Below are 27914 nucleotides of genomic sequence, written 5' to 3'. Positions count from 1 at the left end.
AAAGCTATACAGATATTCTTTAAATCCCCTTCCCCAATCAACTCCCCCTCCCCCCCATGAAACTCCCACCTCCCATACTCTACAGTCTCTATATGATAAGAAAGGAGGAGTCCGGACAGACAAACCATTTCACATATGGGTCCCAAAACTTATGGTACGATAATAGGCGTCCAGTTCGCAAGGCTGTTAACTTAGACATCAGATGAATGTTGTCCAACTTACGTAGTATCACTGAGAGACCAGGTAATGCTGTCTGTTTCCAAGACGCGGCAAGCACCAGCTTGCTGGCTACAAACACAAAAGTAACCAAATGATGTGTATGAGTCTAAAAAAAATATATTGTGAGTTGTTGACAAAGCCATGCAAATTACCACATAAGTGCTGCAGTCACCAAAATTTGCCGTCAATTACCTCAAAGGAAATCTAAGCTACATAACTCAGTTGAAATTTATAGGGACCCTGCTAGGCATAATTTAGCATAAACACACACAGCCTCACCCAACAGGATGAAACGTATAATTCAGTCCTGGAAGAAAATTACTCAGGGATGCTAGGAAAGAATGTGTTTTACAAATTAGTTCAGAACCTTCATATCTTAGTGGCTCTTCCATTCCAATTTGTTCTGGGGGTCTCCCTTTCAAAATTCCTTCTCAAACAGTCTAGATCAGGTGTTCTCAACCCAGTCTTTGGACACACTTAGACTGTCTGGTTTTCAGGGAACCCATAATGAATAATATTTTGAAAATCTGACTGGGCTGGGTGTGTCCCAAGGACTGGCTTGAAAAACGCTGCTGTAAAGCTTTCCAACAATATGGCAAACAAAATTATTTTTGTTCAATCCCAGAACAACCAGGGAATAACTGGATCCATCTTCCTGCATCAGGATACTCTTAGTGTGTGCCACTTCTCACATGATGATCCCAAGAGAGCCATACATGGTTGGAATAAACAATATCCTGGCATATAATTAACACCTGGATCTCGATAAGTGGTCCCTGAAAAAAGGATGTAGCAAATGGGATCTTCCTTGAGTGAGACATTCCCAAGCTGAATCTGCAAGCACAGGAAGGTGCAAATCTTCTGCACCAGGAGATCAGCAGACAGACACCTTCTCCCTTTACAGGGGTAGAGGTCTTGTGTATGATTAGGCTTCCCTACCTCTGGAGACTATAACTTAAAAATGCTCAGAAGGAATTAAGGAACCATAATCTGCAGAGTTTCCTTTTTGGGTAAGACAGATTTGATTTTCACTTTGAGATTTCTTTCCTCCAAGAAAACTGATCAAGTTGGGAACTCCTACCACAGAGAGTTACACCAGCATCCAGTCTCAGGCCCTCCTGGACTGGAAATTGAGAGGGAATATCATACTGACCCTTTGATTTCTCCAACAACGTATCTCAAATCCTTCTGACTTCTAGAAAAGTGTATGAATGAAAGAGAAAGTTCTAGATTCCTTATCCTGCCTCACATTAAACCTGCTTAAGTTTCTTCTATATCTTTTAGAATCTAGCTTAAAATCACCTTACTGCAACTGGCAATGATCATCAGTTTGCAGTCAGAAAACACTCTTACTGTACAGTCTTTAGTTGTCCAGTTCATTTCAAGACTCGTTTCCATTGACACTTCCTATCGAACCTTTAGCAGCAACATCTACATGTTTTTTTTTTTTTACACAGATGATGGCGAAGTCTGTAGACTTTTCAAAGAACAAGTCCTAGACCTTATGCTAGGTCAGAGGACTCCACATGCTAGTGACTTTATCCACATAATATTTGATTTAATCACAACAGGAAGGTGATCTGCATCCTGCCAACATTCTTCCTTGACAATGTGTCCATAGAGATGAAAAGGTCTTAATTTACTGGATTGCAAGACAACTGTTTCTTTTCATTTGGAACAAACTCAGTTCTATAAAAAGGCCTACCCTATTTTTTGTTGGTTTGTTGTGGCCTGAAAAAAAAGACCACCGTTTCTAACAGAGTAGCAGATTATGAGCTCATGTTCAAAGCACATAGACTTACAAAGTTATGTAGAAACATATGTAACATATGTAAAATGAGCCTCTGTATCTCCTTCTGCTGCAGCCAGGCAGGCAGATCTGACCTATGATGGCTATGTGCAGGCCAAGAGCACGAATGCATATTTTTAATATACTTTTTGGAGACTAAAATCCATAAGATTTTACAATGTTTTGCATTCTGGTGCTGTAAAACAGCTGTATATGCCAAATTATTAATAATAAGAAAAGAACACAAAACCACTGAGAAAATAGATTATATTGTAATTAAAGTTTATCAGAAAAGCATAGAAGTTTATTTGGAACAGCACACATGAAAATGTTATTAAACATGATATTCCTGGTGATCTTTATCTATGGATAGAAAACAAAATATATATATACACAGCTAGTATTTTATATAGCAAGCAAAAATTACTCATAGCAGTTCTGCCCAAAGTGTGAACAGGAATGTGGTAAGCACTTGCTTTTTGTGCACATATGTGAGCAGGTGTGCACTTAAGATTTATATCACTATACTATTTTTGTTTGTGACAAAGCTGTTGAACAGCTGATTTCTGATTTTGATGATCTAACAGTGTTATTGACTTTTCCGAGCTGCTTATATTCCTAATCAGAGTATCCAGTCTCCTTTTGATTTTCTTCTGATCTTCAATAGCACACCCAATTATTATGGCCTGAAATTTCTGATCAACAGGTGCTGCTGGTACCTCGGATGTGCATGCCCCATGAAGTGAGATTAGATGTTTCCTGCCATTTTCTAGATCATCTAGGACTTTATTGGATACTTCATCAATTATCTCTGTGGCCTGCTTGAGGGCTTCCTGCTGCTGAGGACTGCGAATGATTTCTACAGAGACCTCCACAGTTAGGGTACGACCTAACAGACGATCTGCTGTTATAGTGAGTTCTTCTCTTTCTCCTAAAAAGAACATGAATATACGTTGTTATTGAATAGTTCTTATCAAAACGTAAGTAAAAGGAAAAACATATATGCTGTTTTACAGTTGATTTGTGTGTGTATGTTTGCCATGATTTCATGCTCCAAGCTTAAGGGTAAATTTTCATAAGGAACCTAACAACACAAGTAGCAGTGTACTTTTGAACCTTCACAAACTATTCTGACGTCCAAATACAAGGTCACTACAGTTTATAGTTAAAGGACTGGATTAGATACATAAAAATACACAATCTACTTTGTTTCAAATGACAGCATAATGCATATATATGGACTACATGCGTATACATAAGTACATAAGTAATGCCACACTGGGAAAAGACCAAGGGTCCATCGAGCCCAGCATCCTGTCCACGACAGCGGCCAATCCAGGCCAAGGGCACCTGGCAAGCTTCCCAAATGTACAAACATTCTATACATGTTATTCCTGGAATTGTGGATTTTTCCCAGGTCCACGTACATTATTTTCTCCCCCAACCAAAATTATACCCTCTCCCCCAAACACTTCTTTATATCGAGGCTAGAACAGAGGCGTAGCCGCTGGGTTAAAAGTATGTATATATTTTCAAGCGACTGAGTATTAGCTTAAGTGGATTCAAGCATTATACCAAAATACATCCCAACCAAGCCTTTGAAAATGTACTCTTAAATATTTAATATCTTCTTGAACTGAAATAGATCAATCAAGCTTTTCACGGACTACTGGACACAACCTGTTTCTAGGGGTACAACATATACAATGGTCCTGTGACTTGAAAGGACCACAAAGGGAGTGTGGTTCCCCAAGTGCGGATTCAGGCTGAGCCTGTCAAATAAAACAGCTGGACAAAGGGATATAAATGATACAAATGCAACAAATAAAATAAATAAATGAAAACAAGTATTTATTTAATTGAATCCTGAGGCCTGTTACATCAAAGGACCAGGAACAAAAGACAGAACACTTCTGTAGTTCAATAAGCAGGCCTCAGGCTGGCAAGGCCTGAACACAGACTGTGGCTGGTAGGGCGGCCCCACCCCGAACACACCCTGTGAGTCTTTCTCAGTTCTTCTCTGAGTACAAGGGTCTGGTTCCAGCACGGCTTGTCAGTCTCAAACGAGAAGCAAAAGCGGCTTACCTCAGCCAGGTCACAATTCTTAACCGTAGGTGGTGGCGGTGTAGACTGGGGCTTTGACTCCTTCTTCTTTCTGGGTTTCTTTAACCTCAGTCAGGCCCTGTCTTATATACTTCCTGATCTAGGCTCCATCCCTCTTCCCAGCTCACTTCCTCCCTCTTAAGGTGGCTCAGGCTGTCTAAGGGACTATCCTTAAGGGTGAGGGGCAGGATTCTATAAATCTCCTCACAAGGAGGTTCGCAAAATGAAAGGATTACATTATATCACACTCTTGAGTAGGGATGTACAACTACAGACCTCAAGAGCTGCATACAAGTCTACTTTAAAGACAGAAATTACCAGAATAAATATGAGGAATGGTTGAAATCAAAGGATAAAATCCAGTATTAACAAACAGAGAAGTCCTCAGGTGAGATTATAAAATACTGTATTATGTGTTTAATAGTATACATTTAATAAAATATATGCACTTGTATAAGGAAAAAGCTGTTAATAGATACAACACTCATGACAGCAGTGGATCAAAAAAAAAAACCCCAGTAAGATTAAACTAATGGAACAATCGTTGCACACAAAAAGCCTTATACATTGACTTAGTATTTCTAAATATCTGGGGATAAACCAATTTTTTACTTGTTCCAAAAGTACAAAGATTAGGGGACACTCGAAGAAATTACATGGAAATACTTTTAAAACAAATAGGAGGAAATATTTTTTCACTCAACGAATAGTTAAGCTCTGGAACTCATTGCCTGAGGATGTGGCAACAGTGGTTAGCATATCTAGGTTTAAAAAAGGTTTGGACAAATTCCTAGAGGAAAAGTCCATAGTTTGCTATTGAGACAGACATGGGGAAGCAACTGCTTGCCATGGGATTGGTAGCATGGAATGTTGCTGCTGCTAATTGGGATTCTGCCAGGTACTTGTGACCTGACTTGGCCACTGTTAAACAGGATACTGGGCTAGATGGACCATTGGTCTGACCCAGTATGGTTACTCTTATAGACTGGGATGTAGAAGGGATCCCTCGTTCTGCGTGATGAGTGCTGGAAAATATTCTACTCAACGGATCTTTGGAGGACAACTCCAGAAGAAGAAACCAGATCTGCCTCAGCCAATAAGGGGCGATTAGGATCATAGTTCCCTGGTATTGCTCGAGTTTCAGGGTATGCCTACAGAAGACCTTTCCCCCATTGAAAGAGAAAGGCATCCAAAGCTAATCTACCATGTTGATCAGAGTCTGGAACAAAACTGGGGGACCTTGTTATTGAGATGAGCACAAAAAGATCCAACAAAGGGGAGTCCCACTTTTGGAAGATCTTGCAGGCTATATCCATGTTAAGAGACCACTTATGCAGTTGCAAAACACTGCTCAGTCTGTCCGCTAGGCAATTGTCCTTTCCAGCTAGGTACATGGTTTTGAGGACCATTCCGTGAAGGAGGGCCCCATGCCACATTGGGCAGGATCCTATAACCCCCCTGCTTGTTCACATAGAACACTGCAACCTGGTTGTCCTTTGGAATGAGCTTGAAGAAGTTGATACAGTAAGCTGTTTCCTGAGCACATCAAGTTTCTTGGGTAAAAAGCCCAAGCCTGCAATGTATTTAGCAGGGCTCCTATGTACTCCAATCACTGGACCAGGAGGTGGTGGGACTTGGGGTAGTTGATCACAAACCCTAGTAGCTCCAACACCCAAATAGTTAGACACACTGACTCGGTTGCTCTTTCCTGTGATGTGCTCTTGACCAGTCAATTGTCCAGATAGGGAAACACATACTTCCAGTCTGCACAACAATGCTGCAACTACCACTAGACACTTAGTGAATACTCTGGGAGCTCACAAGAGGCCACGACAGAACGCGGTACTGGTAGTGGTACTTCCCTATTCAAAATCTGAGATACTTCCTGTGGCTGGGAAGTATCGAAATGTGGGTATAGGCATTCTTTATGTCCAGAGAGCATAGACAATCTTTTTCCTGAATCATGGGAAGTAGGTTGCCCAGGGAATTCATCTTAAACTTTTCTTTGACAAGGAATTTGTTCAGGGCCCTTAGGTTTAGGATGGGACAAAATCCTCCTGTCTTTTTGGGCACAAAGAAGTACCTGGAATAGATTCCCTTCCCTTCTTCCCCTGGTGGCAGAAGTTCGACTGCATTGGCCTAGGTAGAAAGGCAGAGATTTCCTGTACAAGTATCTGCTTGAACCTAGACCTATTGAAGAATGCTCTCGGTGGGCAATTTGGTAGTCTTTGATGCCAATGCAGAGCATAACCGAGATGGACTATTTGAAGAACCCATCAGTCTGAGATTACAAGGGGTCATCTTTGCTAGGAAAAAATTCAGCCTCTCCCCTACCACTAGGCCATCCAGAATGGTTACTTGAACTGTGGCTATGCTCTCCTGGAGCCAGTCAAAACTTTGTCCCTGTCTTTGACTGGAAAGCCATCTAGAGCTTCCAAGGATGGGACTGGTGAGGCAGATAATGCTGGGCTTGGGGCTACATGGCAGACCAAGAAGGCAGCGGAAACCTATACCTTTGAGAATAGTAGGGTCACCGCCTGGGCCCACTCGAAAACCTCCTAGAAGAGGAGGATACAGATGGAGGTTGGTATCTGTATGTTTCTTTATGAGGTCAGCGATCTTCTCCACCTTGTCCCCAAAAAGATCACCTCCTCAGCAAGGTACATCCACCAATCTCTCCTGAACCGTTGATTCTAGGTCAGAAACATACAGCCATGAGAGTTTGCGCATCCCCACACCAAAGGTGACAAGTCTGGATGCAATATCAAAAGAATCGTAAGTGCTCCTGGCCAGATACTTTCTGCAGCCTGTTCCTGAGGGAGGGAATCCACAATACTAAGTATACCACATAGCAAAGATTTCAAGGAAAGGCTCATATAGAGCTGGTATGATTGGATGTGGGAAATAAGCATTGAAGTCTGATAAACCTTTCTCCAAAACAAGTTTAGTGTCCGAGCCTCTCTATCTGGGGGAGCTGAGGCATGAGTCCTGGAGCTTCTAGCTTGTTTGAGGCCGGATTTGACAACCAGAGAGTGGTGAGGCAGTTGTGCCTCTCGAATCCAGGAGTCTTCTGGATATGATACTGCATATCCATCTTCTTAGGTGTGACCTGCACTGAGGGGAGATTCGCAGTTCTTCATCAGTGCATATTTAAGGATGGGGTGCAATGGTACTGTGATCCCTTTCTTAGGAGGCGACACATAGTCCAGAACAGACATCTCTGCCCTGGGCTCCTTCACCATCTCCAACTTAAATGGGATGGCCAAAGCCATCTCATTGACAAAACTCAGGAAGAGGCATACATCTCTTAAGGTGAAGAGAGATCGGAAGGGATCCCATAAGACTCCTTCTCTGAGAAGTAATGTGTCTTCTTCCAAGTCCTATGAGCAGACCCAGTCAGACTCCTCACTGTACTCAGACTTGGCTATGTTTGTGCCTGCCCCAGCTCAGTGGAACCACATCTATGCCCCAAAAGACACCGAGGTACAGCTCTACCCTCAGACTCTGTGAAAGCTTCCTCCCCTGATGTCGAGAGTGGTACTGCATGGATCGATGTTGACACCTTTCGAGGTGCCGGCACCAAGGATCTCTCCATGGGCATGGTAAGAGCCTCAGGAAGAATCTGGGGTTGATCCGCAGTTGGAGAAAAGTGCCCTTGATGCCTGAGCGGAGTGCAACTGCAGTATCTGTGCTCTTCCCTGAGCATGGCTCGATACTGCTCATCAAAAGAAGGCATCGGCAAAAGTGAGGGAGCTGGGACAGAGGCAGCCTGAGAAGGAGTCAGTGCCGAACCGGAAGCGAGAGCCTAGCTGCTCGGAATCTTGCGCATTGGCACCTCTACCTAAGGGGGGGAGTGACTCCTCCCAGTGCAGATGTTTTTTGGGTATTGGCGATGCTGATGTCCCGGCACCATGTGTCGAGGAAGACCCATGCTTACGGTTCTTGAGCTTCCCCCAATGCTCAGCATCATGGTCCTTCAGTACCAATGAGGATGATGTTGAACCCATATGTGCCCTTGGTGTAAGATCAGATGCTGACTGGGTCCCAGGGCCTACCTTCAGTGCCTGATGTCGAGAGAAGTGGAGACCTCTTTGATGCTGGTGCACGCCCAGTGGTAGTTGAAATCTGAGCAGCATTAAGGTAGATGCTTCCGGTGCCAATGTTGATGGATCAGCCTTCAAGGTGCCAAAAAGTCTCTCCTGCTGGAACTTCTGTGCCCTCTGTGTCCTCAGCTGCATTTACAAATAGAGGGAACAAGAATTAAGCTCATTGGCAGGCCCAAGGCACCCGATGCATAAAGAATGCAGGTGCATCATGGAAATCACTCGATTACATTGGGCGCACCTTTTGAAGCCACTTCAGATCTTCTTAGATGTTGAAAAAAAGAACTGCAGCCAAATTAAACTCCTAAATTGTGAACTGTAAAAATGGGCAGCATTCAAAATGAGGTCAGTGCTCTGGCCTAAGCAGGCCTAGCAACTCACGAAAAAGAAAGGAAACTGGAAGAGCTGAAGATACTAAAAGATAATAATAAAATAAAGATGAAGGATAAAAGAATAGCAAAAGGGACAATACCTGCATGGGAAGGCACTGCAATAGCAGGGAAAAAAATTCAGTGAGGACAGCATGAAAAAGCATCCTCTCTGTTCTGCGGGAAAAACGAAGACCGAGGGACCCAGACCCGTGCTTGCGCATCACGTGAAAAGGTGCATACGTGTTGGGACACTGCTAGAAATTTCTACAATCATCTTGCTAGTCAGCATCCGCACTGAGCTCCATCGGATGATGTCACCCAGATGTGAGAACGTGGAAGGTCTGCTTGTCCTCGGAGAACTATTAATTCCTAAGAGAAAATGAACTAGGTCAGACCTGATAATCTGTCCCATCATGTCCCCAAGGCACCCCTGCACCTGCTCCCAGCAGATCTAAATTTCACAATTTAGGTTCCATATATCCAAAAATACAAGAAGAAATAGAAACCAATTTCAGTTCTCTAGGGATCTGAAGCAGACAATGCATTAGTCCTCTTATTCCCACCCTCTTTCTTCCTTAGTCCTCTCCATATCCTCACCAAGGGGGGGGGGGGGGGGTCAAAAGAAACATGTTCTTACCCATCCTGCTCCTGGGTCTCCCTGTGCACCTTAACCTTTCTCCATCATCAATTCAAAAACTGAGTTAGGAGTGATGTGGGTATGCTGCATCCAGACCCAACGAACCCCCTTGGGTCAGCTATAATGGGATCTAATAGCCTTAAGTAGTGCTGCCTCATAATACCTCCCCATAAACAGGCTCTCTTTCAATTTCACTAACAACTGCCATTTAATATGAGCCTTTCCACCCCACAACACAAGCTCACTCATACACTTGTCTAACATTGACAACCATTTCTTCTGTATCCATATAGGTAGGGCATTAAAAAGAAACATTGCAAGCTGAAATAAGGGAGGCTAATTAAGCTCACAAAATTTACCCACCTGGTTTGCAATGCTAACCTGTAAGTAACATAGTTCTTTTTATGCCACCTTAAACATTATGTGATGTCCTCTCCCCTCAGAGAGCTTCCCTAACAATAACGCCTCCAGCTTCCCCACATTCACCTTAAAACCTTACACCACAGAAAACTGTTCAATTTCTCTTAGGATCGAAGGAATAAAGGTTGTTCCATGAAAATCATCATGCCATCTGTATACACTGAAAGTTTGTGTTCCTTCCCCCGTACCTCCCTTAATAGGGCAAATTTCAGGGTTGTATCTGATTATATGCTAGGGGCTCAATTGCTTAGGCAAGCTAAAGTGGTTTTCCCATTCTTTATATCTGGAGGGGGCAATACTTCCAAAAACTGTTTTCAAGGATAGATGCCTCAACTGGCCATGTGGCTTAAATGGCTTCCTAAATAGCAAAGCTTGAAGAAACCTATATCAGTTAACTGAACGACTTGAGTACTGTGTGAATTCTAGTCACTGCTTCTGAAAGGAATTAGAAAAGGTAGAGAGGCCATAAAGAATGAAATATTGTGAATTATGGAAGAGATATAAATTCATGCACACCCAAGGTTAAAAGGCCAACAGGTTAATGGATTACATAGGTAAGAGTGGGAGAGGGAGGGAGGAGGAATAGGAGGCTTTACGAGGAAGTGAGAGGAATGAGAAAAGGAACATGGAACGGTTTCTTCTGTATGAGAATGACATAGCTGTGCTGATGTGAACATTTTGGCAATTGTTACTTTGCAGTTGTGTTGCAAGGGAGGAGTACAGTAGTGATTAGTGCAGCAGGTTTTGATCCTGGTAACCTAGGTTCAATTCCCACTGCAGTTCCTTGTGACCTCGGGGACAGAGAAAGTACCTGCATATAATGTGTACAGTGCTACGTACATCTAGTAGTGCTATAGAAATGATTAGTAGTAGTAAAGCTGCATCTCTTTAATGATGTACCATGTTCAACAATAAAGATTACTTACACAATAAAAAAAGAATAAAGGTAGAGGACAACCAAAAAGATAAAAGGGAATGGAATGACCCTCACATGTGAAAAGGTTAAAGAGAGTAGGGCTCCTCAGCTTAGAGAAGAGACAGCTGAGGGGAGATATGACAGAAGTCTGCAGCATCCTTACTGGAGTGGAATGGGTAAACATGCATCAATACACATATTAAAAAAAAAAAATACATAGTACACTTAAAACAAATAAGAAAAAAAATATGTTTTCACTCAAAGGATAATTACTGTATATACGTGTAAAAATTGAGAAATTTTGACTTCATCAAAATCCTATCAATAAACCAGGGTCATCTCACCTATGGGTCATTCTCATCAGTACCATAGCACTATTGCTAACTTCATGGAAGTACTGTGAACAAATTCTGGCTGTGCACTTGAGAGGATACAACCAGTGCTATATATATATATATATATATATATATATATATCCCTAGTGTGGGAAGAACTCTGTGTGTGTGTGTGGGGGGGTGTTTAACCAAAGTTTAGCTTGAGTTATCTGCAGCAGGGCCCATAGGAATAAAATGGGTCCTGCTGCAGATAATTTGAGCTAAGCTTTAGTAAAGACCCCCTAAGTTAATGTGAGCTTGAACAAATTAAAAGAGAAGATGTTTGGAGGGGGGTGTGCAAGTGAGACTGGGAATGATAAAAATAAATAGTAGCAATTGTTTAAAATCTGTAAATGTTCTGGCTGGTTTAAAGTTTGTTCTGAGCATGTACAATGAGAGGAAGGCATGCCTGCAGGAAAGTCTGCATAATTATCAGGTGACCTGGAGACAGCTACAGCTTAAAGCCATTTGATTGGATGATGGCTCAAGCAGAAGAGTCAAAGAGGAAGTTTAGCTGATACAGTGTTGAAAGAGGTTTTTTTTTAAATAAAATAAAAAACAGGTGTGTGTTTGGGTGCTGAGAAATATTCCTGAATATAACATTCTCCTTGGATAGGAAGGGTTTGTAATTTGTGAAAGTACTTTTTGCTTTAGTGAACTTGCCTAAGGGCCCTGTTTACTAAGGCCCGTAAGCATTTTTAACGCGCCTACAATTAGCACATATGCAAACTGTGTAGGCACCTATAGTGGTATTGTAGGCACCTACACAGTTAATGCGCATACATGGTTAATATGCGTTAAAAATGTTAACGCACCTATAACGCGGCTTAGTAAACAGGGCCCAAAGTTTAGAGTGAGAGACTTATCAGTGAGGGATAAACATTTAATCCTCACATACTGGAATCTGATGTTTTAGCTATTTCCTTCTGGCTTTAAGTCTGTTCTGACCCTATTGAAATCTGTGAAGATGTGGACTATGGGGAAGGCAGGAGAGATGCTGGAGAGGAGGGAGAGAGAGAAAGAAAGAGAGGGAACTACTACTACTACTTATCACTTCTATAGTGCTACAAGGCATACACAGCGCTGTACACCATACACAAAGACAGTCCCTGCTCAAAGAGCTTACAATCTAGATAAAACAGGTAAACAGACAGAACAATAAGGGTAAGGGAATAAAGAGGTGAGGATAAAGGACATGGCAAGTGAGTTAGGAGTCAAAAGCAGTGGTAAAGAGGTGGGTTTTGAGTCTGGACTTGAAAACAGCCAAAGACGGGGCTAGACGTACAGGCTCGGGAAGTCTATTCCAGGCGTGAGGTGCAGCGAGATAAAAGGAATTAGCAGTAGAGGAGAAAGGGACAGATAAGAGAGATTTATCTACAGAACGGAGTACTCGAGGGGGGACGTAGGGGGAGACAAGAGTGGACAAAGGGGAGCCGGTTGATATTGTGTATCTGGATTTTCAAAAGGCGTTTGACAAGGTGCCTCATGAAAGGCTACAGAGGAAATTGGAGGGTCATGGGATAGAAGGAAATGTCCTATTGTGGATTAAAAACTGGTTGAAGGATAGGAAACAGAGTGGGGTTAAATGGGCAGTATTCACAATGGAGAAGGGTAGTTAGTGGGGTTCCTCAGGGGTCAGTGCTAGGACCGCTGCTCTTTAATATATTTATAAATGATTTAGAGATGGGAGTAACTAGTGAGGTAATTAAATTTGCTGATGACACAAAGTTATTCAAAGTCGTTAATGCATAGTAACATAGTAGATGATGGCAGAAAAAGACCTGCACGGTCCATCCAGTCTACCCAACAAGATAACTCATATGTGCTACTTTTTGTGTATACCCTACTTTGATTTCTACCTGTGCTCTTCAGGGCACAGACCGTATAAGTCTGCCCAGCACTATCCCCACCTCCCAACCACCAGCCCCGCCTCCCACCACCAGCTCTGGCACAGACCATATAAGTCTGCCCAGCACTATCCCTGCCTCCCACCACTGGCTCTGGCACAGACCGTATAAGTCTGCCCAGCACTATCCCTGCCTCCCAACCATCAGTCCCGCTTCCCACCACAGGCTCTGGCACAGACCGTATAAGTCTGCCCAGCACTATCCCCGCCTCCCAACCACCAGCCCCACCTCCCGATCTTGACTCGTGAGAGGATTGTGAAAAATTACAGAAGGACCTTACGAGACTGGGCGGCTAAATGGCAGATGACATTTAATGTGAGCAAGTGCAAGGTGATGCATGTGGGAAAAAAGAACCCGAATTATAGCTACGTCATGCAAGGTTCCACGTTAGGAGTTACGGACCAAGAAAGGGATCTGGGTGTCGTCGTTGATAATACACTGAAACCTTCTGCTCAGTGAGCTGCTGCGGCTAGGAAAGCGAATAGAATGTTGGGTATTATTAGGAAAGGTATAGAAAACAGGTGTGAGGATGTTATAATGCCGTTGTATCGTTCCATGGTGTGACCGCACCTTGAGTATTGTGTCCAATTCTGGTCACCGCATCTCAAGAAAGATATAGTGGAATTGGAAAGGGTGCAGCAAAGGGCGACGAAAATGATAGCGGGGATGGGACGGAGGCTAGGGCTTTTCAGCTTGGAGAAGAGACGGCTGAGGGGAGACATGATAGAGGTATATAAAATAATGAGTGGAGTGGAACAGGTGGATGTGAAGCGTCTGTTCACGCTTTCCAAAAATAGTAGGACTAGAGGGCATGCGATGAAACTACAGTGTAGTACATTTAAAACAAATAGGAGAAACGTTTTCTTCACCCAACGCGTAATTAAACTCTGGAATTCGTTGCCGGAGAACGTGGTGAAGGCGGTTAGCTTGGCAGAGTTTAAAAAGTGTTTGGACAGTTTCCTAAAGGACAAGTCCATAGACCGCTACTAAATGGACTTGGGAAAAATCCACAATTTCGGGAATAACATGTATAGAATTGTTTGTACATTTGGGAAGCTTGCCAGGTGCCCTTGACCTGGATTGGCCCCTGTCGGGGACAGGATGCTGGGCTTAATGGGCCTTTGGTCTTTTCCCAGTATGACATTACTTATGTACTTATGTAGGTACTGGGGAGAGGCAGAGTGAATGCACTTATAGGTCAATAGGAGAAGTTTGAATTGAATACGGAAACGGATAGGGAGCCAGTGAAGTGACTTAAGGAGAGGGCTAATGTGGGCATAGCGACTTTGGCGGAAAATGAGTAGCGCAGCAGAGTTTTGGATTGATTGAAGAGGAGAGAGATGGCTAATAGGGAGGCCGGTGAGAAGTAGGTTACAATAATCAAGACGAGAGGTGATAAGAGTGTGGATAAGGGTTCTGGTAGAGTGCTCAGAGATGAAGGGACAGATTTTACTGACGTTATACAGAAAGAAACGACAGGGTTTGGCAATCTGCTGAATGTGAGCAGAGAAGGAGAGAGAGGAGTCAAAGATTACCCCAAGGTTACGAGCTGATGAGACAGGGAGAATGAGAGTGCCATCCACCGAAATAGAGAAAGTGGGGGGGGGTGGAGAGGAGAGGTAGGTTTTGGGGGAAAGATGAGAAGCTCGGTTTTGGCCATGTTAAGTTTGAGATGATGTTGAGACATCCAGGCAGCGATATCAGATAGGTAGGCTGAGACATTGGTCTGGATGCTGGTTGAGATTTCGGGGGTAGAGAGGTAGATTTGGGAGTCATCAGCATAGAGATGGTATTGAAAGCCATGGGATGATATCAGAGAGCCAAGGGAAGAAGTATAGATGGAGAACAGTTGGACATGGAGATGGAGGGGAGGGAGAGAGGTAGAAATGTGAGACCCCAGCTTCAACTTACACACGGGTCACAGCATTTTTAGTCCTAAAACTGCTCTCGACTTATAGACGAGTATATAGGCTCTGGAACTCATTGCAGGATAATGTGGCAAAAACAGTCATCACAGTTTCGTTTTAAAAAGTTTGGATAAATTTCTGGAGGAAAAGTCCATACACCATTATTAAAAGTAGACCTGGGGAAACCACTATCCCTAGGTGTAAGCAGAATGGAAATTATCTAGTTTATGGGATCCTGCCAGGTACCTGTGACCTGGATTGGCCACTGTTGGAGACAGGATACTAAGCTTGATGGACATTTGATCTAACCCACTATGGCAATTCTTATATAATCTGAACATCTGTGATAGCCTTTTTCCTCATATATCTTTCTCCACTTGCCCTGGTGAATGGGATTTACCATCACTGATGTTTCTCATGTCTTGGCTGTTCTGCACACTTTGGATCATTTCTAACAGACTTTCTTTCTCTTGTTCCAATGCAGATGCGGCCTCACGTAGATCTTCAACCCTGCATTAACAAGAAGTATCAAGCTAACCAAATAATCTTTACAAGTACAAAACATCTGAAATTAAGATGATAAAACACTTTAAAGCAACACATGACTTAATATCAACATTGGCTTTTTCATCTATTATCAGATATAGGAGTACTGAACCATATAGCTTATTTCTGGTAACCTTAGCCTCCAGTGGTAACCAGAGGAGGTTCACAGAATGGGAGTAATATGGTCAATTTTTTGCTTCTCTAATGAGCTAAGTTATTTTGGACTGTTCTTAAGATTGAATGAATGGATTATTTTTATATATTTTTATGATTTGCCTTTCTATGTAATAAAAAGTATTTTTGTCTAGTCAGCTTGTATTTAGTACAACTTTATATCAGTACTGTGTATGTGAAGTTTGTATTATTTACATATTTATTTTTCAAATTTGTTATTATTATTTATTGTGACATCATACTATCTACTTTTGTTTCATTTAAATTTTCCAGAGATAAGCTGGATTGTGGTAATGCCCTATATCAAGGCTTATGACCAAAGCAGAAATCATAAGATTAGCAGCATCCAAATATGGTGGCAATTTTCAAAATCGATCACAGACTACAAAAAGAAGAACACACCACTGCCAAAATCTGAGCTGTCAAATGGTCATCCAATAATCAAAGAACAGAGTCAGAACAATTCATTGGCAGCCCTGTCAGTAAAAAGTGAGGCCAATCAAGATTGCTATCTTCTTTAAATCCACATTGCAGTGTATTTATCTCTCCGATATGGCCACAGCATCCAAACAAATATTCATCTTTATTAGAATTTCAAAAATTGTACAAAAATCCAAATCTGGTTTAATACAATACTTTCATACTGTAGTTATCTAGTAGACTAGTTCAATGCAGTTTACAATATATAAAAGGCTAGTAAACCACTAGGAACCATGACTCAAAAGGAAAATCAATAACAGCAAATGACTATTGATAGGTTTTTAGGGAAAAAAAAGAAAAAAGTTTTAAATTTACCCTAATTTTCATACCATTAATATTAATGGGAGGGAGGAGTGGCCTAATGGTTAATGCAGCAGGCTTTGATCCTGGCAACCTGGGTTCAACTACCACTGTAGCTCCTTATGACCTTGGGCAAGTCACTTAACCCTCCATTACCCCAGGTACAAAAACTTAGATTGTGAGCTCTCTGGGGACAAAGTACCTGCATATAATGTGTACAGCCCCCTCCAAGAAAAATAAAGAAAATGTTTTTAGTGCGTGGTTTATCTGTGCACATTGGGCTTTTTTCACAGGACACCTCAGCGCACCCCACAGTAAGCCTTTTTAGGCTGCGATAAGTGCACACTAGTGCTTATCACAGGTTAGTGAAAGGAGCCTGTAGTTTGGTGCTAACCCATAAATGACTCGAAACATGAACATACAAAGTTTGAATACCAGTCAAGATTCAAATCGGTAGTTAGTGTAGTTAAGGTAAGTCAAGAACAGTGTTACTTTTTCATATCTACTCACTTTATAAATCATACATGCAGCAGTGTTTTCCAAGGTTTGCAATCTATCTTGAACACAGTCTTTTTGAGCAGCCTATATACACAATGTTGCAATAGCCTAGTCGAGAGATAACTAAAGATTACACTAGAACCTTAAACTGATCAAACAGAAAAAAAAAACTTAAGGACCCATCGAAGGATCCTTAATTTAAAAAAGCCCCCCCCCCCCGATCCAAGATGGCTGATTGACCTGACGTTCCCGAACCTCGTCTCTGGTCCTTTTTGCTGTTTGAAATGCCTAAGCACCAGGCAGAGCTGCTGTTCTCACCTCTCAGCAGCAGAGTACTTCCCCCGATGCCGGGTGCTACTGAAAAGTTCTTGCATATTCTTTGTGAGTATCCTAAAAACCTGTCTGGCTGAGTATGTACCAAGGAATGGGTTGAGAACCATTGCCTTGGCTTAACTGTGAATACGTTTGACATGAAAAGTACTTCTAATGCACCATGGTATTGCTACATTGTCTGTTTTTGGATCCTATGCATGACAAAACTGATAAGAACAACGAAAGTCTCAAGAAAAAAAAAGTGGGTCAGGTTTGCAAATTCTTCCCAGTATGTTAAATCTGAACTATTATAAACACTTAGCTAGTGTTATGGGCATCATGAATCTGCTCCTTCACAGAGTCACTGGAGTTGCTTAGCTACCTTTCTACTAATGGACCACAAAAGTGGACGAACAAATAAACCACTACGATGCTGCACAGAGAAAGAAAGGAGTAGGGCTGTAGATGGTCTTCCAGCTCCAGGCCGACTGGTGGAATGAAATTTCCTCTGCAGCACATTTACAGCATTGTGCAGTGGGTGAAAGCCCTGCACAAAATAGTTGCAGTTGGGAAATATATGCCTTATGTATAAATCTAAAGTGTGTTTCTTGCAATGTAGATGTTTTCACTATCTGTGGTGTTTTCTGTAAAGCTACAAGTATCTTCCAGTTCCGCAAGGGGTACCTAGGTCCCACTCCCATCTATTTCATAGCCAGACATACTCCTTCTCCCTCACCTGACCGCTAAGTGCCTTGTGGAGGCCCGCAATAGATAGAGGGGCATAATTGAACGGGGTGCCCAAGTTTTCCTGAGGACGTCCTCGCAGGATGTCCCGGTAAAGAGGTGGGGAAACCCGTATTATCGAAACAAGATGGGCGTCCATCTTTTGTTTCGATAATATGGTCAGGGACACCCAAATCTCAACGTTTAGGTCAACCTGAGATGGTCATCCCCGGTTTTCGGCGATAATGGAAACAGAGGACGCCCATCTCAGAAACGACCAAATGCAAGCCCTTTGGTCATGGGAGGAGCCAGCATTCGTAGTGCACTGGTCCCCCTGACCTGCCAGGATACCAACCGGGCACCCTAGGGGGCACTGCAGTGGACTTCACAAATTGCTCCCAGGTGCATAGCTCCCTTACCTTGGGTGCAGAGCCCCCAAACCCCACTCCCCACAACTGTACACCACTACCATAGCTCTAAGGGGTGAAGGGGGGGCACCTACAAGTGGGTTTCTGGTGGGTTTTGAAGGGCTCACATTTACCACCACAAGTGTAACAGGTGTGCGGGGGGGGGGCCTGGGTCCGCCTGCCTGAAGTGCACTGCACCCACTAAAACTGCTCCAGGGACCTGCATACTGCTGTCAGGGAGCTGGGTATGACATTTGAGGCTGGCACAAAATATTTTTAAAGTTTTTTTTTAGGGTGGGAGGGGGTTAGTGACCACTAGGGGAGTAAGGGGAGGTCATCTTCGATTCCCTCTGGTGGTCATCTGGTCAGTTCAGGCACCTTTTTGAGGCTTGGTTGCAAGAAAAAAATGGACCAAGTAAAGTCGGCCAAGTGCTCGTCAGGGACGTCCTTTTTTCCATTATCGACTGAGGACGCCCATGTGTTAAGCATGCCCTAGTCCCACCTTCCGACACGCCTCCGGGAACTTTGGTCACCCCTGCAACAGAAAGCAGTTGGGGACGCCCAAAATCGGCTTTTGATTATGCCGATTTGAGTGACCCTGGGAGAAGGACGCCCATCTCCCGATTTGTGTCAAAAGATGGGTGCCCTTCTCTTTCGAAAATAAGCCTGATAGCCTCTCTTCTGCTAAGGAACTTAAAAAAAAACAAACCATAATTTCTCCCCCATCTTCTACCAAGGAACTAAAAAAACCCTGTAATTTCTCCCCCTTCTTTGCCCCCCAGTGCTGACTGTGATAAACTACTACAGTAATGTCTCAGCTGACAATATGCACAACGTTCTGCCCATTCACTGATATTCATGGGGATGAGATCATCTAAAGGCTTTAGTGTGCCTCTGGGGTAATTCACATGTTCCAAGAAAAGCAATCCCCTAGCCTCCCATCTAACAAATGCACTATTTTCTCTGCCGGGCACGAAATCAAAGTTACCCTGAAGAGGCAACTGATCGGTACTGTGCAGGTCACCTCCCAGCAAGCAAACCAGAAAGGTCCATGCCTCATGTAAAGGATGGAGAAGCACACTTAAACCCCAAGGACGTGGAATCATCCGATAGGAAGCGGTAAGGAGAGAATAGAGCTTTCATAAGAAATAGGAGTGTAATCCTGAACCCCAGTGATCCAAATAAGTGCCGTCAGAGGCATGCAATATTATATAGTCTTATGTTAGGTAAACCCAGACCTCCTATAGCTCAACTACCCATTAGCCAAAGGAGTTTGATCTTAGCTTTCTTTCCCACCAGCAGAATCTAGCAAACAATCTACTGAGGTGAATGAGATCCTTCTTCAATAACCGTAAAGGAAGAGTTTGAAGTAGATAGAGCCACTTGGGAAACACAATCCACACAGTCTAAGCAATAAAATTCATGACCTTCAAGCCCTGATGTTGGAGACTGACTTGGACATAGTTGCAGTCACAGAGACATGGCTCCATTGTTCCCATGAATGGGATGTAAACATACCAGGCTATAATCTTTTTAGGAAGGATAGAGAGGGACGTAAAGGTGGAGGAGTAGCTCTGTATGTGAGAGATGATATCGCAGCAACTGAAATGACAGGGAAGTGGGGAAAGGAAGAAGCAATATGGATCACCTTAAAAAGAGAGGATAGAACCTTGGTCCACGTGGGTGTTGTCTATAGACCCCCGACACAATTGGAAGAACTAGATAAAGATCTGATCGCTGATATTCAAAAGTTGGGGAAGAAAAGAGAGGTGCTGCTGTTGGGAGATTTTAATCTGCCGGATGTAGATTGGAAGGTTCCGTCTGCAAAATCGGAAAGAAGTAGAGAGATTGTGGATGCTTTCCAAAGTGCTCTGCTCAGACAAATGGTGAACGAACCCACGAGGGAGGGAGCCACGTTGGATCTGGTGCTCACGAATGGGGATAGTGTGTCAAATGTCCGAGTGGCTGCACACCTGGGAAACAGTGACCATCAAACGGTTTGTTTTGATGTAACAGCTCATGTGGATGGCGGCCACTCCAAACTCAGTCCTGGATTTCAAGCGAGCTGACTTTAACAAAATGGAAGAATACCTGAGGAAGGAGCTGATGGGCTGGGAGGACATAAGAGAAGTGGAAGGACAGTGGTCCAGGCTAAAAGAAGTAATAAACAGGGCCACAGACCTTTATGTAAGGAGGGTAAATAAAAGCAAGAGAAAAAGGAAACCGATATGGTTTTCAAAGCAAGTGGCTGAGAAAATAAAGGCTAAAGAGTTAGCGTTCCAGAAATACAAAAAATCTCAAGTAGAGGAACACGGGGAGGAATACCGGATGAAACTGAAAGAAGCCAAGAGAGAGGTACGTCTGGCGAAGGCGCAAGCGGAAGAACAAATGGCTAGAAATGTACGGAGGGGAGACAAAAACTTCTTCAGGTATATTAGTGAAAGGAGAAAGACTAAAAAGGGGATTGTGAGACTAAAAGATACAGCAAAACGCTATGTAGAAAATGATGAAGAAAAAGCCAATTTGCTAAATAGATACTTTTGTTCTGTTTTTACTGAAGAAAATCCTGGGGAAGGACCGAGAGGGACTGGCAAAAGTACACCTGAAAACGAAGTGGATAGAGCACCGTTCACGGTAGAGAGTGTATATGAACAACTTGGAAAGCTAAAGGTGGACAAAGCCATGGGGCCGGACAGGATCCACCCCAGAATACTGAGGGAGCTCAGAGAGGTTCTGGCGGGTCCTCTTAAAGATTTGTTTAATAAATCCTTGGAGACGGGAGAGGTTCCGAGGGATTGGAGAATGGCGGAGGTGGTCCCTCTTCACAAAAGTGGGGATAGGGAAGAAGCTGGAAACTACAGGCCGGTAAGCCTCACTTCGGTTATTGGAAAAGTAATGGAAGCCATGCTGAAGGAAAGGATAGTGAATTTCCTGGAAGCCAATAAGTTGCAAGATCCGAGACAACATGGTTTCATCAAAGGGAAGTCGTGCCAAACGAATCTCATTGAATTCTTTGACTGGGTGACGGGAGAATTAAATCAAGGACGTGCTATGGACGTCATCTACTTAGATTTCAGCAAGGCTTTTGACACGGTTCCCCACAGGAGGCTCTTGAATAAACTAGAAGGGCTGAAGATAGGACCCGAAGTGGTGAACTGGATTAGGAACTGGTTGACGGGCAGACGCCAGAGGGTGGTAGTGAATGGAGTTCGCTCGGAGGAGGGAAAGGTGAGTAGTGGAGTGCCTCAGGGATCGGTGCTGGGGCCCATTCTGTTCAATATATTTGTGAGTGACATTGCCGAAGGGTTACAAGGTAAAGTTTGCCTTTTTGCGGATGACACCAAGATTTGCAACAGAGTGGACACCCCAGAGGGAGTGGAAAACATGAAAAAAGATCTGAAGAAGCTGGAACAATGGTCTAACGTTTGGCAATTAAAATTCAATGCGAAGAAATGCAAAGTGATGCACTTAGGGAGTAGAAATCCAAGGGAGGCGTGTTAGGTGGGGAGAGCCTGATAGTCACGGACGGGGAGAGGGATCTTGGGGTGATAGTATCTGAGGACCTAAAGGCTATGAAACAGTGCGACAAGGCGGTGGCCGTAGCGAGAAGGTTGCTAGGCTGTATAGAGAGAGGTGTGACCAGCAGAAAAAAGGAGGTTTTAATGCCCCTGTATAAGACGTTGGTGAGGCCCCACCTGGAGTATTGTGTTCAGTTTTGGAGGCCGTACCTTGCGAAGGATGTTAAAAAAATGGAAGCGGTACAAAGAAAAGCTACAAGGATGGTATGGGAGTTGCATTCCAAGACGTATGAAGAGAGACTTGCTGACCTGAACATGTATACTCTGGAGGAAAGGAGGAACAGGGGTGATATGATACAGACGTTCAAATATTTGAAAGGTATTAATCCGCAAACGAATCTTTTCCGGAGAGGGGAAGGCGGTAGTACGAGAGGACATGAAATGAGATTGAAGGGGGGCAGACTCAGGAAAGATGTCAGGAAGTATTTCTTCACGGAGAGGGTGGTGAACGCTTGGAATGCCCTCCCGCGGGAGGTGGTGGAGATGAAAACGGTAACGGAATTCAAGCATGCGTGGGACAGGCATAAAGGAATCCTGTGCAGAAGGAATGGATCCACAGAAGCTTAGCTGAAATTGGGTGGCGGGGGGAAGAGGGGTTGGTGGTTGAGAGGCTAGGATGGGGGAGGGCAGACTTATACGGGGTCTGTGCCGGAGCCGGTGATGGGAGGCGGGACTGGTGGTTGGGAGGCGGGAAATACTGCTGCACAGACTTATATGGTCTGTGCCCTGAAAAAGACAGGTACAAATCAAGGTAAGGTATACACATGAGTTTATCGTGGGCAGACTAGATGGACCGTGCAGGTCTTTTTCTGCCGTCATCTACTATGTTACTATGTTACAATCATCCTAATCAAATTTATCCTTCCCATCGACAAAGGTAAGGTATGCCAGGCTTCGAACTGACATCTGGTCTTGTCCAAAAATTGTGAAACATTGACAGTGTACAGGTACCTTGAAGCCATACCCAACTGCACACCCAGGTAACAAAACATGCCCATCGGAGGGGGAAGTGTGCCCCAAAGTCGCCACACTGCCTCATCAGACGGCAGCGCAACTGACTTTTGGAGGTTCAGCTTAAAGCCTGAAAAATCTCTGTATTCCGAAAAGCTTTCCAATAAAGCCGCTAAAGAATCATAAGGGTCCACTAGGTGCACAAAAGCAGCCAATTTGAAACACTGGGCCCACAGGAGATATTTATGCTAACCCAGATATATCTGGGTTAGCATAAATATCTCTAATCAAGGGATCTAGTGTGAAGATAAATAATAAAAGAGAGAGTGGGCAGCCCTGGTGAGTCCCCCTAAGTACAGGGAAGGTTTCCGACGTAAATTCATTGACCACTACCTTTGCCCTAGGGTTAGAATATAAACTCATATAAATCGGATAAAGTTGTCCCCAAAGTTATCTGCATCGAAGCTTACCAACAGAGAAGGTAAAGATGCCCACTCCCGGTGTGCTAGTGAAGCAAGGATTGTATGAACATTTTTAGCCACTGAGCGCCCCTTAACAAACCCCTCCTGAGCTTCATGCAGGAGAGCAGGCAGAAGGTGTGCCATTCTGTTGGCTAGGACTTTAGCCAGGATCTTGGTTTCCATGTTCAATAAGGATATTGGCTAGTAGGAATCTAGGGACAATGAGTCCTTGCCTGGTTTTAAAAGAACTACAATATGAGCCATATTCAGATCCCCCGATAGCTGATCCGAAGCAAGAAGAGCATTAAACATATCAGTTAGCAGCAGTATTGCCTCATCTTCCAGAAGCCTGTAACATTCAAAGCAGAAGCCATCCGATCCCGGAGCTTTAAACAGTGGGCATTGTATTAGAGCCCAACGTACCTCCTCCCAGGAGATAGGAGACCCAAGGGTTTCCCTCTCAGCCAGTGATATACATGGTAGTGTCAGGCCCTCCAAGCATTGTTCCCCTAGGAGGCCCTCATCCCGCAGTTTGTCATAGAGGCTCTGCAAGTGGGTATGAAAGCAGGCCCTTTCCTGACCTGCTGTTGAGAATGACACAGAGGATGCAATGTGTACATTGAAATGAATGATACCATCCTTGGGAATCAGTTAATGTCGAAGCACAGCCCCTGAGGAAGCCGTATAAGTGAAATGGAGCTGGCCACCGTCGGGCGTTAGCTAAGTGCTCGGCTTTTTTTCTTTTAGAAATAAGATGAACATAAGTGGTTTTGGAATAAATAATAAATGAAAGTTATTTGCTATTTGCAATAAGAAACTGAAACAAATAATTAAAAAACAAATATATGTTTTAAACTAAGGACCAAAAAATGTAATAAATTGAAAAAATACACTGCAAGATTTTAAGACCGATGATGATCACCACAACCCCAGTGAAAGAAGCTAGAATTCAAGTCGGCGTTCGGGTGTATTGAGGTCTTTTCCTCGTGTTAGCAAGATCAGCAATACATATCTTGCATCAATACTGGACTCTTCACCATTCTTGTCTATGAAAACAGGTGGCAATATCACTATTGGTGTGAACTCTGCAAGATTTGGTGAAGCAAGAAACCAATAGGGGCATTTTTGAAAGGTTGTCCAAGTATGAATTAGGAAGCCCTCGCAAAGTCGTCCAAAATCAGGTAGGGATAATCGAAAAAATAGTATGGACACCCTTAGACATTCCATTATCACAGTGTGAAACGTCCAAATCAGGGATGCCCAAAGTATAGTAAAAAGGACGCCCATCTTCCAGAATCGCCAAAGGACGTCCCCAAGACAAATGTTAGCAATACAGGAAATTTAAACAGAAATTCATAACTGTACAGTACCAAGAATGTATTTCTTGCAGAACTGCCAAAAGACGTCCATCTTACTAGGCCCGCCGAAGGACGGCGGGCCTGTAAGACGGGTGTCCTTCGGCAGTTCTGTGAGAAACACGCTCTTGTTACTGTACTTTGCAGTTATGAATTTTTCTTTATATTTCCTGTACCTGGATGTCTGCAACTACATGCACTGTACTTGCGGAACATGCAGCTATGGGAAATGTAAGGAACATACATGTTTTATTGTGTATATATGAAGAGGTTCGCACACTTGGTAATGATTTATATAAGGAAGGCTCCGCAGACATGAACACGTACTCATCCATATAAGGCCCCGCACGCGACAGTCCATTCATGTCATGGATGTCCATGTGCTGATCCTTCCCATATGTGGGATGGTCGTCCGTATATGGGACTGTGCATGTAAGGACGTCCATCACGCATGGGCATCCATATAAGGTGATGCACGTTTTCCAACGATTATTCACTGAGAAACATGGCGCTCCGATGAGAGCCAAATTTCAGCGAGGAGGAAACCATGTGCCTTGTGCACCTATGCCTCATGCACAGAAGGTGCCTATTTATGCATCACCACCACCTGACCCTGAGGACCATATCAATTAGAGCATGGACTCTAATTAGGAATACCCTGGAAAGGTAACTGTTTGGGAATGCCCCCTCCCCAGCACTGGATATGGGCTATAAGGTCCCCCTCCAGTAGCACTAACTGTAGTCTGCATTCAAGTGTAATCAGTCATATGTGCACATGCACAATCATTAATAGAATCAATGTACTAGAAAGGGAAACCATACTGCATAGAAACGGTACTCTCTATCCTCATGTCCACCTCTATGACATCACCTGTATCAATGTAATGTCATGTCCCCCCCTCCACAATCAGTATTGTGTGTCTCTCCAATTTTGCTTCCAAATGAATTTGTGTGCTGAAGAAGATTTGGCATTCGGAGAGACCTTGAGTCCCTGAGGCACAGATTCCGCAGGATAAAGCGGGAGAGTCCTGCCATAATCAGAAGATTGAGACGGCGCCTCAGGGCTCAACGTAAGTATAACCTGAGTCTGGCTACATTGTTGCTGTGTGCTAATGTCTGAGGCTTTACACACAGTTTGAATAATGTGCAAAACTGGCTTCTATGTAGGAATCACTCAAAATAGTGCACAAAAACCAAGCTAAACTGTGTGCATAAAGCCTAGCGCAGTTTACTGTATGAGCCCTAGAATATGCACAACACCCAAGTTTGCAGGTTTGTTGCCAACTCTGGAATGCAGGTTGAAAAATAGTTTATTTTAAGGATTTTCTCCCTTTATTTCTGTACTAGGAAGCTAGAAGAAGGCAAAGGGCTCCCAGAGATAGAGGAAGTTGGAACCACTACCACACCCTAATCTGTAACCCATTTTGAACTCAGGTTTGAAAAGGCAAATAATTAAGCCATCCTACATTCCAAGAAACTAGTTATTAGGGATGAGATGTCCTCTATGTGTAAAAGGTCTGCATTTTTCTTAAAGAATGCGCATTCTTTCCGGATACTGGAGACATGCACGATCGTTCTTGTATGTGTGCACTAAGCATGCTTTACAAAGACTGTGCACTCTTGATGACATTTGTTCCAGAACAACAACAAAAAGCAAATCATTTTTTGGTTGCCCATCCCTACCAGCTGTCTGTCCTTCTCACTTATACCTACTGTGGCCAGTCTAAAAGCAAGCTATTTTTCAAATGGGTGGGAAGTAGGGAAGTGGCACCGCTCCTAAAAAAAAGAAGAAACCTGCTGCCCATTGGCCAGGTCCGAGCACGAAAAATACACTGTCTTCTTCTGGACTATCTCTGCAGGACTAGAATAAGAGCGCTATTAATAGCTGCCCCGGTCAGCGCGTGCCCGGCGCGCCTCATTCTCTCCTCGCAGGACCGTTCCAGAACGCGGGAATCAATCTCAGCCCCTCAGTCTGGGGTAAGTCAAACTAAATAAAGTAAATTAATGGCAAGTCACACACACGGGGCAAAAACTTAATGCTCAGGCTACCCCGTCCTTCCCAACTAAGCCACCTTATAAAACCCACACTCCCTTGTAATCATCCAAGAAATTATTCACGTCACTCCCCGCTGCAGCTGGAGTCCTCTGCCTTCCGGCTATGGCGCATTAGCCCCTACCTGAACTCCAGCAGGTCCAAAGTCTCCAGCAGGTGGCTGGAGCGCGCGGCCATAGATGAGGAGCGTAGGAACCGGCTGCTGCTGCCACCACTACCTCCTCCTTTTCCTCCATGGCCATCCAGTGCTTTGGCTGCGGCGCTGATTTTAGCTTGGGCCATGGCGACTGACGGACCTGCAACCCACCCGCGGCGGTCTCCCCAATCGATCTGCAGCAGCTGGTGGGGAAAAAAAACATGTCCTAAGAAGGGCAAAGGCAACTCCCCGCCCTCCGAAGGGCTCAGCCCAAAAGTCACTGCTAAAGGAGCCCAGAAAAACTTGCAAAATTCACAATGCTAATACCCTCCCTGCCGTCCAAACATTAGAAAAAGAGGAATAACGATTTTTAAAAGTCTCTTCACGCCAAATCTATTTTATGCTTTGAGCTAACAGTGCCGTTTAGCGTCTATAAGTCATCTTTTTACATTGTTTAGTTGACTTAATTCATCTTGTGCTCTTTCCCATATTGCAGCAAAAGAGTGTATGTACATTTAAAACAGACTCTCCAGGAATAACAAAGTACCAGTATTAGGTAAGAAGATGGTAAGGGGCCTTTTTGACTGAGCTGTGGTAAGCATTAATGTGTGTACTGCAGGTAAAAAAAAAACAAAAAAACCACTACCGTGGGACTCAGAGACATAGCCAGGTTTTGATCTCAGGGGGAGCAGACTTTTATAAAATAGGCGCTGGTTGGTATCAGCTAGACAACAGTGTCTGTGTTGTTGCTCAGGGGCTGTAGCAGATTAATACAGGCTGTCTCTGTTGCCTCCTGCCTACAAGGAAAACAGTAAGTTACATCAGGAGACAGGACGCAGAAGAGGTCCCTGGACTGGCCAGAGCAGGCAACCTGTCTTCTTAACTACAAAGTAAAAATATTCAAATCGTGACCACCATCACCTCAGGAATAGCACACACTGCTAGACATCTTGTTTAAATCAAATGGGCTTTTGTTTGTGAGGTGACTCTACAGGATGTGAAGAACACTAGTCTTAAGCATTTTTATTTTGAGTGACAAAGGCCACCCCCTTGCCCCACAGCCTACATTCAAATAGGGCTAGACACTTTGTGAAATAACATAAACCCCTGCAAAAAGATGCTCAAAACCTATACTGAAAACTTACCACAACATAACAGCCCTAACCTACGTATGAAAAGACGGTGCTATAAATA

The 27914-nt window shown here is 43.7% G+C and overlaps 1 protein-coding gene across 1 annotated transcript; it reads right to left on the bottom strand.

The window, feature by feature from the left end:
- Positions 1 to 77: 77 nt before the first annotated feature.
- Positions 78 to 26935, bottom strand: BAG2 (BCL2 associated athanogene 2). The gene is made up of 3 exons (XM_030195623.1): positions 26709 to 26935; positions 15147 to 15256; positions 78 to 2939 (listed from the first exon to the last, which is right to left on the bottom strand). The coding sequence occupies exons 1-3, from the start codon at positions 26864 to 26866 to the stop codon at positions 2536 to 2538; spliced, it is 672 nt and encodes a 223-aa protein (XP_030051483.1). The 5' UTR covers positions 26867 to 26935; the 3' UTR covers positions 78 to 2535.
- Positions 26936 to 27914: the final 979 nt, after the last annotated feature.

Source organism: Microcaecilia unicolor, chromosome 3 (genome assembly GCF_901765095.1).
Source record: "Microcaecilia unicolor chromosome 3, aMicUni1.1, whole genome shotgun sequence".
Lineage (NCBI taxonomy): Eukaryota > Metazoa > Chordata > Amphibia > Gymnophiona > Siphonopidae > Microcaecilia > Microcaecilia unicolor.
This window is presented reverse-complemented; position numbering and strand designations above follow the sequence as displayed.